At 38.6% G+C, this 15,544-nt stretch overlaps 1 protein-coding gene across 1 annotated transcript; it reads right to left on the bottom strand.

Annotated features, from left to right (window-relative positions):
- Positions 1 to 3,953: 3,953 nt before the first annotated feature.
- Positions 3,954 to 15,535, bottom strand: LOC145463485 (uncharacterized). Its single transcript, XM_081447235.1, has 3 exons — positions 15,447 to 15,535; positions 12,303 to 12,490; positions 3,954 to 10,294 (listed from the first exon to the last, which is right to left on the bottom strand). Exons 2-3 carry the CDS (start codon positions 12,487 to 12,489, stop codon positions 9,594 to 9,596), a joined length of 888 nt encoding a protein of 295 aa, XP_081303361.1. The 5' UTR covers position 12,490; positions 15,447 to 15,535; the 3' UTR covers positions 3,954 to 9,593.
- Between the last annotated feature and the right edge of the window lie 9 nt (positions 15,536 to 15,544).

The following is a 15,544-nucleotide window of genomic DNA, read 5'->3' as shown; positions in this document are numbered from 1 at the left end:
ACGAGGTGCGAAGCCGCGGCATCGAGAAGTGTATGTTTGATTTACACATTCATTCACGCACCCTCTCCGACGAAGGGGACGGAAAGATTGCGCGGTGCCTCTACTGCTGGGAGATCTTGAACCTCGTTCCAGGGCCCTTGCTCTTTCTCTACATAGCCGTTTAGCGGTCTCTAGTATCAGCGCATGATTCTCGCTTCTCGTCTTCAATTCCAGTGGCTCCGGGTTCATAACCAGAGTGCCCACTAATGTTTATACTCTTTTTGTACAACTGGCAGATTTGTACTCATGCCCACAAACAATCCGTGATCACAAAGGCTCATATTAAAAAAAACAAACAACAACAACAACAACAACAACAACAACAACAACAACAAAAAACAAAACCTGGCAATTTTTCCAATTCTCTAGGGCGGTCGTCTTTTCTTTATCAACTGGCAAAGTATTTCACTCGCCCGTCGACACAACCTAACAATTTTTTTTTTAAAGTGCATATTGAATTTTGTTCAAACTTTGATCTCAGGCGAGGCAGATTAGAGTTAATCACTTCCTGCTTCAAGCTTTTCTCAGAAGAGTTGTTTTTTTCTTGCATGTTCTTGGCCAGAGTCACCTATACTCCCAAGAAAACGTGAAAAGGTGCTGGAGGGGTACTTTGGTAGGCTGGGTGGTTATGACCTCCGGTTTTCCAAGTTTAGACCCCGTTTTAGAACGAACCAGCCTTCAAAATGATACCTTAACCTTTAAATAACACATTTGAAAGCCTATATACCTCTTAACGACCTAAAAGTTTGAAGCTTTCGAGCGCACAAAATATTATACCCCATTCTATAAAATGTCTAGAATATGGATACCCCGGTCGTAGTTGTTCAAACGGATGGATAGCACTATCAAACGCATAAATCCGTTCAATATCCAGTGGATAGCTGATGGAGTTTGTTTTGTTAACACTTATCCAATGGATAGCGACTTATCGGGTGGCGTTATCCACCTTTTGAACAATCTACCTTCGGGACTGTCAAATCCCCACCCCTTTGTGCGTACTATTCCCGGTTATTGAGGTAGTTTGGGGGTTCCCGTCTCCCTTGAGATAAAAGGAATACCAAAGAAAGAAAGCTCGCGAGGATGGCGCTGACACTTGTCCAGGCCTCAGTCTTATTTGCGTGCTAGCTTGTAAGCATCCTCGCAGACCCAGGGGACAGTCAGTGGGTGAAAGTCAAAACATCGGGGAACCGTACTTGGGCAAAGAAGGGAGAGAACAACATTATTCTTCACCGAAGGGAGAGAACAACATTTTTCTTCGCCGATTTTTTCCCTGTTGTTTTTAGACTTTCTCTCGCTGATGACTGCCCCTGGATCTCTGATCTGAGGATGGCTTGCTAAGCCCGGTTCTCACTTGCGACGCAAGCGTAAGCGAAGCATAATAAAAGAAGCCTATGCGCTAACTAATGGGGACGACCGGGCATAAGCTACTGTAGGTTCGATTACCAGCCGCTGGTCAAGAAAGGAGCCCGCGCTCCTCCTCCGAAGCCAAGCTCTTCTCGTGGATTGGAGGAACGTGGACCAGACACGAGAGAGCGGCGAAAATCGGGACTAGGCACAAGCATAAGCTGAAGCCTCAAATCCTAGCCTGTGAACAGGCTCTCTGGTCGCTCGAGGATGGGGCGAAAAGAAAGCGGGAAGAAAGAGACCAACCCCCACACCATTCCCCCTTCGGCAACTTTACTTCTTGGCCCAGACCCCTCCAGCCGAAGCCTGCTCACAGGCTGATCAAATCCTTACGTTCTTTTTCTGCTTATGTTTGCTAATTTGACTTTCAGACGGCAAATTCATTTTTAGGAATGCAAAAGGACACTAACGCAACAGTTTGTACGCCTACTTTTTTTTTCACATTTTAATTAGGTGACGTGTAGGCACGTAATGCGTACTAAGAAATGATATTGATTGAACTTGTGAAATTCCTTGGCGACCACCACTAATGTCTGTGGATCATAAATCAAATGTTAGGAATATATTTTTTTTACAACGTGAAAGTTTTACAGGAAAATGTAGAATTCCAAGCGCAACTTAGTATGTGACATGCCGCACTTAAATAATAATATTAATAACAAAGATTTGTGTGGTGCAAATTCAACATAAGCTTTTAAATGTGCCTCACAAAATGATAGAACAGAAAATAAGAAAACAACAAATAAATACATACATAAATAAAATAAATTAGAAATCTAATATTCGTTGATTAACTAATCAATTAAAGGCCAGTTCAAGGATATGTTTTCAGTAAGTGAGTCAATCTGTTAAAGCCGTTGAGGAAGCGTGTTCCACAGTTTTGGTGCTGCAACGATAAAAGCTCAAAAGTAGCAAGTCTTGACAGCAGAAGACCTTAAAAGGATAGGAATTCATCATTTGATTGCAGACTATAACTGGTGCTAGGTTTAAGAGAAATTAGGTCACATATATACTTTGGAGCTAATCCACCAATGGTCTTAAAAAAAATAAAAAAGTAATCACTCGAGAATCATGTATTGATCAAATAGAGACATCAACATTCCTAGTCATTTGATAAGTTGATACACCCTGGGAGGGGGGGGGTGGGGGGTGGGGGGTCGGAATTTGACATCATCCGGTTGATGTTGGGGGACAATACTGTTGGGATGTGTGGAAGGGGATTTGAACAAGTTACCACCAGATCTGGTGAAGTGTTGCAACACTTTTCTTTGTACACAGTGTGGATCAAAAGCAATGCCTTCAAAATGTTGCTACAGTGTTTGAAGGTTAACATGAAGTCTCACTAGTGAAGAATTAGTCCCTTTCATGGTTTAATAATAAATAAAAAAAATCATTGTTCTTAGCACAGTCATGGCTACAAGCAGTTGTTTGCCATTTGAGGGTAACGTTTTTCCTTCTCCACTACTTATTTTTCTGGGGGGTAGGGGCATTTGATCTCGTAGCATGACCCTAAGGCGGGGCCTTTGAACAGAACTTTTAGTCCGGGGGATGGGAATATTTCACCACCTGAAAATCAAAATATCTAATGCCCTTTTTGAGTTTATGGAAATATAAATTTGAATAAACATGTCTGTATGTAGGGGTTACCCAGGGAGGGGATGTTGAAGTTTGGAATTGACTGACACATCACCATGTTTAATTTTATAGAGGAAGGGAATACAGTCTGACAGAGAAGACTCTTGAAAAAGAAGGGGTACAAGGGAAATGATCAAGAAAGCACGGTCCTTCATTAAGGCTGGGGGGTTTCCTTGTATAATGCCCGGATCATGCCTATAAAAGGCATCTGCAGTTGAGTGTTGATTGATACTTGATTGCCACTCCATTGACATCTTGGTTGACACTCGATCGACTAATTTTCGATCGATTCATATGAGTCGGTCGACACGCAGTCAACTATCGACCGACTATTGATCAAGTGTCGATTGAGTGTCAATGGAGTATTGATCAGGATCTCGATCAAATACTGATTGAGATGCTGATTGAGGGTATCGATCGAGAGTATCGACCGCGGATGCCTTTAGCACTTATGATCCTTATGTCTATACTAGTAGGCCAGGGGGTACCTTTTCAGGCTTCAGGTATATAAAAGGGCAGGGATTTTACAAGTTTTGGTGTATGAAAGAATAGGGAAATCTGTCATTTAGTCATTTTACAGGGCATTTAATTAAAATATTTTGAACAGAAGCACCTTATGGCTGTATCAGTTCATTTATTAGGCACTACATGAAAATGACTGGGAGATTTACTTTTTTGGCAACTTATTTATAATATGGGCCAGTTATGAAAGTATGTGAAAGAGGTACCTTAAAGCTGTACGAAAGGAATACCTTCTGTCAAAATGGTATACAAAAGGGTAAGGGGTTGGAACTTGGGGTGAAGGCTCCCCATGTGAAACTTTGTCCCCCTCCCTGGGAATTAAAGAAGATGAAGAATAAGAGAGAATCACATCATTAAGTTTTGTGGTAGTATCCAAGAGTAGGCCATGAGAGGCCAATGTTTAATCTTCAATAAGTTCAATCATCAGTTACAAATACTTTCACACAATTCTATTACACTATTAAGAAACTCAGTGGTGATGACAATGCTAAACCTTGTTATCAAATTACAGTTATTTGCATGTTTTCTCGGAAGTCAATATCTCCGTCTAATGGCGAACCAAAAATAAATATCTATCTTACTTTCTCAGCAAACACACCTATATCTCTCTTGGTCAAACAAAATAATAATTTAAATGTATATCCAATAATTGCCCCACATACATGTACTAGCCAAAATTCAAAAGGTTTTAAAAGCATTGTTTGCTCATTTAATAAACAAGATCAAAACTAAAGTTAGAGGAGTCTTAAACAAACTCTTAGCAAAACTTAGGGTAAATTATTTAGCGGTGCAAAAAAGAAATTTTCTGAATTTCTTTGAATAATCTGTTTCTTTAAGGTCTCCAAACTAGAAACAATGTGCTATAACCCTTTCACCTCCAGGAGTGCTGAATCCCAGGGGAAAAAAAACAAAATAAAATATTAATAAAAATAATAATAATAACGAAAAAAACCAAAACCAAAAACAGAAAATCAAACAACTTCATTTTAATAGTAAAATATTAAAAAAAACCATAAACAAAGTGTTAAACATGTGGAGATAAAAGTACTGCCCGACAAGTTTCATTTAAAAAGGTCACTCACAGTTTTTCGCATGCAAAGAAATTTGGAAAAAATAACACAAAAATAAACAGTACCATGTGAAAGTACTGATCAATAGCTTACAATTTAATGGTCACACACTTAAGTTTGTCAACTGACTTAACAGCACCTAGAGTGTCATTATACTGCTCAAAAGATGCCACTGAACAGTCACAAGAGATTTAATTTGTCCACAGCCACAAGTGTTTGAGCCATCTTAATAAACCTGAGACCTGCCTCTGGGGGTGAAAGGGCTTTGTTAATTAACAGTAACCTTGATTTTAACATGCTGTAAGTTACCGTGCAGAAAGTTCAAAAACAATATAAAGGACTAATAATCTTTTGTAATGTTAATACAGTAGAATCCTAAAAGCTTGAATCCGCAGGGGGAGTGAAACAGTTTGAGCTATTGAGAATTTGAGTCATCCAGTGTGTGATAACTATCGTAGTACTATTAGCACTCCATGTACCAAACTAAATACCCCTCATCTGAACACTACAGTACACTAAATATGGCATCACAATCTTTCCTAATATTTTGGTTCATCAAAACATTGCAATCCTCGGAGCTCATCGAGCTGACAAGTATGAATTATTAGAATATTACCCACCCCCCTCCCCGGTGGGACTCTCATATGACAAGGACAAGGGTGCTTGTCATACCTTTTAGGGTTTAAAAAACAGATTTGATATCTCTTAGGGTGTTCAGCCTAAGAAGATCCCCAGTGGGAGCTTTCGTGGTACCTTTTCTAGGGTATTAAGCTGAAAAAAGTCAATGCCATTTGATGTGTTATTTGAGAATAGGTACCTCTTAGGGGTGATAAAAGTTTCAAGCCACACCCACAAAACAGGACCTTGGTACCTATTAGCGGTTCTTTTCAGCATTTCAAATGAGCACCCCTCTCCTTTTCATAGGAGAGTCCCCACTCCGAGGATATTATCTTCAATCCTGGGTTCTAGTTATCAAGATTCTATTGTATTTACTTCAAACACTAGTTCCAAAGGAATTCACTTTAATTAGAACCTTTATTCCTCTATTAAAGCAACCACAATAACAAAATGTTAGGCAATGTTGTCACGGAGATCCCAGCATGCCTTGCACTAGTCCTCTTTGCATCTGTTACTTAGCTTGTCACACAAAGCTTCTGTCATTTTAATTAGCAGAGGAAACGTTGCAGGGTAATCTAAACAACATTTGCAAAGAAGACCAGCCATTGCTTTGTGTGGTTTTGTAGTTTAGGTAAAGTTAAGACAGGGTGAATGCAAAGGCCACTCAAAAACCTGAAAGTGCAAGTGCCATGAGTTTTAAATTGCTTAAAAAAACTTCAAGTTTTCCACAAGGAATCCAGAATGGTGCCATTGACCTAAATTGGCTACAAGGAACGTGATAGGATTTTTTTTCTAACACTTGTTCATTAGAAAAAATGGCTGCAGTACAAAATGGAATCTAAAAATGGAAAGGGAGTGCTGGAATTAGTGAAATAGCTAACTTTGAGATCATAGATGCTTATGTGTTAGATGTCATGCTAAGATGAAAGTTGCTGGATGATACATGTTGCTTCTGTAATCCAGTATGCAAGTCTTACATTTTTTGTTTAATCTGCCAAAATGTCTTGCCACCAAACATCAACGGTCTCATAATAAGCTATTTTACTATCTTTATCAAACTCTTTCCATTTCTGGTATCCATTTAATTCCAGGACCATTTCTTTGAGGAAGTGGGGGGGGGGGGGTGGGGTGGGGAGGGTGTGAGGGAAGGTCTGTCAAGGTCACATGACAGATCAAGGCAGATCAAATTCTCAAACTTATGACTTGATAATAGCAACAAAAGCTGCTTGGTAGATAAAGGATGTACCTCATGACACTGCACATGCAGCTTACAATATTTTGCAGTTTTGTCTGCAGAAGCAGCTGGATTTTTCCTAGTTGTTGTTTTTTACTTGTTGTTTCATGATGATATGAAAAAAAACCAACTGCTTTCACAGGCTACGGTTAGTTCACACAAAAAACAAATTTTGTCCCATACATATCCATCAGGGAATTCAGATTATGAAAAACTACAGAACTGTACTTATTATTAGCAGAGGAGAAAAAAAAATCTAGTACCTTTTTTTTCCTACATGTACTGGCAACCCATAGGAAAATTCAGAAATACTTTGATTTCACTCGTAGATTGAACCAATTTTCTCTTATACCAAAGCTGCACTTGGAAACTTGTACACTATTAATTTTAAGTTATTCTTCATTCCCAAAAAATGAGACCTTTCCATAACAAGTTTTACAGTGTGACTACTCCAAACAAGGTCAACAGACAAAATTAGAAAATTGCTGAATGAAGACCTTGGATGTTCAATTAATATTAATAATTTTGACAAGTTATCACTCCAACCAAGCTGGGCAGAACAATAAAGGAGATGATTTTGGAACCATTTTTATTGTTTTAATACTCAAACATTACTGGTCAATTTTCCGAGAATTTGCTAGGGTGGCCTTGGTTGGAGCAGTCACACTGTAACCTCCCTAATTTCTAATGAAATAGCTTTCTACAGAAATGTACCTTCATGAGCCTCCGATGCAGATGAGCCTAAAGAAAGTCTGCATAGAAGGCAAGTACGTGTCTCTCATAGTGACGAATATGGACTTCTATTAATATTAACATGCATGGTAACCATGCTACTAGCTAATGCTTACACAGAAAAGGACGCTAGTATGTTTTCTTCCTTGTTACTTAATTGATGTATGTTCCTGCTCCACATGGAATTTATTGTCTCCAGACATAGCAAAAGTATTTTGTACATTCAAAATAATAATTTACTATTAACAATGATTAATTTACTATTTATTAGCTCTTGAAATACCTACAAAGTAATACCATCCAGCAACAATTTATCAATGTCGTTATAAATCAATGAGTAATAATTACATGTAATATTAATTATTGAATCATCAATTGCACAATCATAGTCCATTGCAAGAAAACAGATGAATGGGGACAAGTATGTCAAATCAACTAGATAAAAATGTTTTAAAAGCATTACATGTAACATGCATTTTACCCTAAGACCAGAAACCCAACCAAGTTTGAGTCAGAGTCTTGAGCTGAAATATGAAAAAGCAAGCTGGCAAAAAGAATAATTTAATCACCCACAAAGCATTTTAATTGATGTATGGTTTGGAAACATGTTGATACAATCCATAGAGACTCCCTTAAAATTTGTCAGCATTTCAAGAGCTGTCACCCTAACCTTTGCTAACAATTTGGTGATCTTCATCTGAACAGCTGACTTTTAATAATAAATTAATTAACAGTGTGTTTATAACCTGTACTTGAGTGTCTTTTTGCAATGGGCTATCACTTGCAATTCATGAATTGGTAATGATTACTCATTGCTGTATTCACATAAGCATTGATCTGTAACAGCTGGGACAATGTACAAAATAAAATATTAAATGGTCTACATTTTCTATTTAAATACTCTGACAAATGTTACTATAATAACAAAATAACGCGAAATATTACAATTGTTCTAAATTATAGTACTCTATATTTAACTCTTGATAACTATCTTCTATCAGTTACCCTTAACAGCAAATACTGAAATAAATTAATTATCTAATGAATGTTCAATTCTGCGCACCATAAAATAACTGACATGTACCATACACAATGTATGTCCACAATTGAGACTTGAAGCTATGCTTCAACATAACAAGATTAAGCACTCTAGAACAGGTCTGCATCTTGTACAAGTACAATGGCTCAGAAACTAATAACAGTGTTTTAAGTAACAGGCTTTGCCTTACGCTCAAACGGGAAATAAGAAGATTGGTTTACAGAGTAAACTGTAAATGGCAGGCTGTTAATGGAAGCTCACCTTTAAATCTCTTCCTTCAAAGTGTCTCCAACCAACCAACCCTCTCTTTCGGTGTGATATTTTGTTCAAAACTGCTGCACATCACACTAGCTACCGTGCACTAAAGGAATACTGTATATTTAAGGATAATTATTCACGACACATACAAAAAAAGCTTTACATGGTAATTTCATTACCATAACTCATTTAGAAAAACCTGGTACAAAAATGGGTGTGTGAGCATTTATAATTCTGCTCTGGGGTGACAAGGGATTTTTACTATGCTGGAAATTCATGGTTATAGTTGTTCATCACCCAGTTCAATAATGTATTCTTCAGACTTCTCAAACTCATTAATAATTCAGAGCGTTTAAACAGATATCTGATCTTAATGAGCAGAGATTTTTAAGATTTTTTCCTCTGTTTTGATTGAGAAGATATATATCAAACACTCAAGACATTGTTCATCAAAAGCTCGTCAAAAATAATCCGCTGTGCGTCATATTTTCAACTCTCTTTGTGGTGTCTGGAAATGTGGTGAAAGACTGTCTTTTTTGTTTGATATATTACTTCAACTTCAATGCTTACAGTTCTCACTAAGACTATCAACAATCTGCACCTCTGTCAATAGCGTTTGAAAGTTCGAATAACCTAATATTGCAATGGTAGTCCATTGTTTGGCCTTAGGTGTCACTGTTTATACCATACATTCCCTGTCCCTTCAAACAGTATCATAAATGCTCGCGTGCCCATTCTTATTCCTGGCTATGAGACTTCTAAAATGAGTCATACAGCTGCAATAATTTATCATTTAATAATAACAACTTACAATAATTATGGTTACTGTATTCAAGGCTGAATTCTACAAGTACTGTTAGTAAAAGTGCTAACAGTTGCCTAACAGTTAACTAACTCATTACCAAAGGCTGAGAGAGATACCTGCAGCAAACAAGCATGGCAAAACGTACGTGCACATGTAGAATAGAGCCCTGCAATTATTACATTATTTGCCTGGAACCACTAAAATACAGTACGTCCATTGAAAGAAGCCTATTGCAGTCTACCCAACTGTGAAGTCATGTGGTATAGTGGAAACCGGGATTTCTCGCATGTGACATACCTGTAAACTTGCGCCTGCAGCACCATATGGGAGTGGAGGTTTGAAATTACCACCAAATGTTGGATGATCCATTTTCAAGGGAGGGCTGAAGCTGGGTTGTTTTTGAGGATATACCATGGATTGCGTAGAAACTTTTGTGGTGAAAGCAGGTAAAACCACCCCTCCCCGTGGCAAAGACTTCGGTTTCCTTGACATGGCTTTCCTTTCTGGTTTGGGATCGTGTGTCTTCTTGTGTGAGCGGAGCTGACTGGCCTGGGTGAATGTCTTGTCGCAGTGGCTGCACTTGTAGGGCTTCTCACCAGTGTGGAGGCGGACATGCTGGTTTAATTGGCTAGCTTGCTTGAATGAGCGACTGCACTGCGAACAGTGGTATGGCTTCTCTCCTGTGTGAAGCCTCATGTGTTGTTTGAGCTGGCAAGCTTGCTTGAAGGATTTGCGGCACACCTCACAAGGGAATGGTCGTTCATCTGTGTGCGTTCGCAGATGTTGATTAAGATGGCAGGGTTGTTTGAATCCTTTGTTGCATTGAGGGCATTTGTAAGGGCGATGTTCAGCATGATTGAGCAGATGTTTCTCCAACTCTTCCTCAGTTTGGTACACCCTTTCGCACATTCTGCAATCAAAGGCTCCAGCTCTGCTACCTAAAACAGAAAGTACATGATTTTCAGAGGGCAGAGTTACCGGTAGGTGCCAGCCTGATGGTCCACTAGACTCCAACACAGACTTCAGTTTTATCACAGGCAGCCCAAGCTCTCTCTATGAACCACACAAGCAACACAACACGGCATCGAATTATAAGAGTTTATATGGGATTTTCTACAAGATATCCATGGAGGTAGTTAAAAGTGAAGATTCTCAATAAAAATGGCTGACCTTATTCCAGATGTGTGTTGTTTGCTCCTGGTGTGGTTATTTTACCAATTGAACTTGATTTAAGCGACTTTTCTGAATTCCAATTTTCCCTCTATAAAGAGAGGACAAGGCGAAACACCTCAGTCGGTACAGCCTGCCAAACGAAGTCAAAAATCCCAGGCTAAAATGTACCCACGGCCATAAATCTACCGCAGAATTCAAGGGCAAAGGTTGATCTTTCATTTCAATCCTCTAGCCACACAATTGCAGCCCTGCGAGCGATGCCAGGCGGCTCTTCGTGTCTCCAGTGAAACGATAAAACTATGGAAGAGCTCCGTGCCGTTTGATTCGCGACCCAGCGACCGTTGAAATCGGCTTGGTAACCTCGTCATGTTGGCAAACCAAGACTCACGGGGGTACTAGACCGCAATTTGTCAACTAAACTTCTTGTAATCCCCTCAGGTCGAATTTACAATGCAAAATAAAAATCATACAGAACGCTTTTGCAAAATGGCGTCAAAACCAAAGAAACTTAAGATCAACGGCGAAAGCTCCGTAGAAACTGAGGAGATACAGTCATTTTTGAAGTGGAAGTGGTAGTAAGTTTTCTCGTTTATGCACCTTTGATTTGTTTGTATAAAATATTCCCGAGCTGATAAACTAAATTTGCTTCTCTTAGGGTATTGTGGAATTACGAATATTGTGAGGAAACTGTAATGGAAGCCAGCAAAATTTTGTCTAGAGCATACGAAGAGAAAGAAATTGCCGTAAGCAAATTGAACTCTCTTTTGCTCGGGAGAATTCTGAACGAATTATCGGGAGATGAAGTTAAATTGGTGAGGCGAGGACCAAGTAATTCAAAGGTGCGTAAACGTGAAAACTTACCATGACTTCCACTTCAAAAATGATCTCAGTTTACGGAGCTTTTGCCGTTGATCTTACGTTTGACAAATTTGACAAATTGCGGTCTAGTACCCCCGCGAGTCTTGGTTTGCTAACATGACGAGGTTACCAAGCCGATTTCAACGGTCGTTATGTCGCTGATCAAACGACACGGAGCTCTTCCATAGTTTTATCATTTCACTGGGGACACGAAGAGCCGCCTGGCGTCGCTCGCAGGGCTGCAATTGTGTGGCTAGAGGATTGAAATGAAAGATCAACCTTTGCCCTTGAATTCTGCGGTGGATTTGTGGCCGTGGCCACATTTTAGCCTGGGATTTTTGACTTCGTTCAGCAGGCTGTTCCGACTGAGGTGTTTCGCCTTGTCCTCTCTTTATAAAGGGAAAATCGGAATTCAAAAAAGTCGCTTAAATCAAGTTTAATCGGTAAAATAACCACACCAGGAGCAAACAACACATGTATGGAACAAGGTAAGCCATTTTTATCGAGAATTTTCACTTTTAACTACCTCCAAGGATATCTTGTAGAAAATCCCATATAAACCCTTATAATTCGATGCCATATTGTGTTGCTTGTGTGGTTCATAGAGAGAGCTTGGACTGCCTGTGGTTTTATTTACTCTGGGTCATGCAGAGGTACATGTATGACTAGGAAGAATAAATCAGGCTCATTAACTGGCTTAGCCAGCTTAGCTGTTGCCTTTGCACCTTCCACAATACCCTGGTTTATTTTTTTAGTGAAATGTTAGCCGGTGATGAGCTCTCTTTCAGCTGGGGAATTTGGCTAGAAACCGCCTGTGAGCTGCATCCCTTGAGATAATTATCAAACAGAACTTCAAAGATTTTCTGATTACTAGGCAATGGAAAGAACTTTGCCAAATTCAACTGATCAACGAACCTTCACTTCTTGCCCTCTTTGGTATCATACTGTCACTGAGTTCTTTCTTGCTATACTGGGATGAACGAGTCATCACATCGCAGCCTCTGCTGTCTGGTGATGAAAAGCTAGGTGTTGTCCCATGGACTAAGGTTGAACGATGATCACAAGTGCAAGAGGGTCCAAAATTACACTCCAAGTAGTCCATCCTGGCAGAAAATAAAGATGATGTAAACTCTACTGTCTGTGATATTATAACAGCTGTACAGCAATACCAAAGAAAACAAATAAAGCTGAACTTCTCATTCCATAGGAAGTGGGACGTATGGTGACCTAATAATTGGTTGCTGAACAGGACTCTGGATCAAGTGGCCCAGGTTCGAGCTGTAGATGGGGTCAATGATGTGTTATGTTTTAAGGCAAGGCAAGAGACTATTCTCCCTCCACTCTGGTGTGTAAGGTGGTACTGGTGAATAATGCTGGGAGTAAACCTGCAATGGACTAACATTCTATCCACAGGGGAGTAGAAAATAAACCCTTGTCCTTTACTAGGACATAAACTCTGGTTGTCTGAACTACTTGGCTAAAAACATGTACTCCACTGGGAAGAATTAACTTGTAGTTGTGGAGAGACACTGTTAGCACAAGAAAACCTGGGCATTGTAGAGAATTTGAAGTGGCTCCAAGGAATGAGAGAAATGGTCAACAAGCTGCCTTTTTGTTTCAGCCGCTTGAGTTAAGAGGTGATTAAAAGAAGTGGCCACAAAAATGTTGAAATTCTTCAAATTGTTGGTAGAAAATAAATTATGATGAATACACACAAGCCATAAAAATAAATAACATTATAAGAAAACAATAAAATTATTTATACAGCTCAAATATTAGACCTTTTGATTTCACTGATAATTGGTGGAAAGTATGCCCTGTATGACTGACATTGCTAACACTGCAAAATTGTGTTTGGTTTAGATAAGAATTATCTGAGAAAGTTAGAATTATCCTCAAAGTGCCCACACACATACATTCTTGGTAACAGCCTGCCTATAGCTGCTCTGTAAAAAAAACTAGTAGATCATGAAAGTAGCTTGAATATTAGATCTATCTATGGATCTCAAATTTGGCAGGCAGACACCTAAATAAAGTTTCTTTCTTACTTAAGTGCTACTTACTTACGACTCGAATAAAAAATATTATATTTTGTTAAGCACAAGTTCTCCATGTGTTCTTTGTTCTTCACACTTTCCTTTTTCCTTTAGGCAACCAATCCATTACCACCGGCTAGTTGCATAATTGTTAAATAATCAATAACAGGTATTTCATATTCATGCGTGGCTATGGCAGCTGAACTGGAATGCAGGAGTGCAGTATTTGTCTACTATCCAGCTTGGGGTTAATGGTGTAAATTTGGTTGGAAAGTTTTGTTTGTTTGTGTGTTTGTTTGGTTTTTCTTTTTGCTGGTGATAAACAGCATTTGGATAATCAGTTTCCAAAGTTTAGCGGTAGTTTTCTTGTAAAATATTCGTCATTGAGATGATGCCATGCATGAAATAATCATGTGGTAATTATTTATCCCTGCAAACTATGACAAAAAGGGCATCTGAAAACTTAAGTGCAATGGCAGCATTAAAATTCAAGCAACGAAATCCCTTCTCGCTGAAACATGGGTTTGTCCCAACTGCTAACAAGCTTAATCTTCTTAACAAGCAATCTGCATGAATTACCATGTATAAGCACAGTTAATGCCCTGGCATGATAATTAATCTTTAAAGCAATTCAGATGGAGGATCGCTCCAACTGCCCTGCCGAATTTTCAAGTTTATATTAGTAGTGTACCTCTAATTTATATAGTCCGATGATCGTTTTGTGAAATGCGAGTAACTCTCTTGTTCTATCTTCAAAATTTGTACCTCAAAGCAATATGATTGAATGAATGAATAAATGAAAAAATAAATAAATAAATAAATAAATAAAAAAGTGAATGGATGAATAATTGAATAAATAAATCAATGAATGAATGATTGACTGAATAAATATATAAAAATACAATAAAAAAAAAAATAAATAAGTAAAACACAAGTCCACAGTATCTCTTCAGATACGTAAACAACTTAGTAGCTTCAATCAACAGGTCAGAAAATTTCGTGACTTAAACAATAATTTGGTGTTTTTCTGTCGTCTGTTGTTTCATCATTAACTCAGCTGCAGGCAAAAAGGTTTTTACATATTCAGTTACATAATTAACACAATAAATTTTTGGTTATAAAACATACATGTATTTCCTGTAAGGTGGTTAGGAGTTGGAGATGAGGCTTTGTAAACACAGTCATGCTTTGTTTCGCTTCATTTGATAAAAGATATAGCATAGAATATCATGATCTGAGAACTCGAAAGTCCTTGATACTGATAGACGTGTATTCGCTGACTGAACAACCAGATTTTTGCCAAATGCTTCTGACGGAATATAACAAATTTTGGGGGGGTACAAGTCCAAACAAGTTAAAAAATAAATTTGCTTCAATCAAAAAGTCCTTGTGTTAACTGTTATGATAATATGCCACATGCTTAGACCTCAGGTCTTTCAACTGATGGCCACGCATGCATAATTTGCGATGCATGTACCTGATATCTAATTCACATATTGTTTCAGACAAATTGTCTGACTTGACATGAATTAAGTTCATGGTGACCCTTTTTTCCCCGATATAAAAAACGTGGGTAGGTGGAAAACAACCACGAGGAACGTGATCGTTTCGTTTTAAAGTATCCTAGAAATTGTTTACAAAACAAAATGAAAAAAACGCAACAAGCTCAAATACTGTCATGGATCCAGACAAAGCGTGTGTAAAACCTGTCTGGAATCACAAAACGCGCACGAATCACAATTTCAGACATTGGAGATGGGTAAAAGAACACCAGTGGAGACAAAAATATTAACGATACACTTCTACTACAACATCTTAACGATACTCAAATCCAGGCCTTGGAAACCAGGAAAACTAACAAAAAACACGTAAAAAAATAGCTCGAATTTCAGTCAGACAAGCTTCCTGACACTGTCGCATTCTAAATCGGAAGATGTAGATAATTATGTAACGCAATGGGGCGGCTTATTACGATCTAGCCAACATAACAATCCATAAACAAAGCTAGCGAACTTGAACTAACCTTCCACATTACTTGCGGAGAAAATATCCAAGTCTGGCTGCGAGGAATACAGTTTTTGCGAGACAAAAGCGTTAGACGACCTGAAAACAACGAATGCC

Source organism: Orbicella franksi, chromosome 12 (assembly GCF_964199315.1).
Source record: "Orbicella franksi chromosome 12, jaOrbFran1.1, whole genome shotgun sequence".
NCBI classification, from domain to species: Eukaryota; Metazoa; Cnidaria; class Anthozoa; order Scleractinia; family Merulinidae; genus Orbicella; species Orbicella franksi.
The sequence above is the reverse complement of the archived record's forward strand: the minus strand, read 5'-3'. Positions and strand labels throughout refer to the sequence as shown.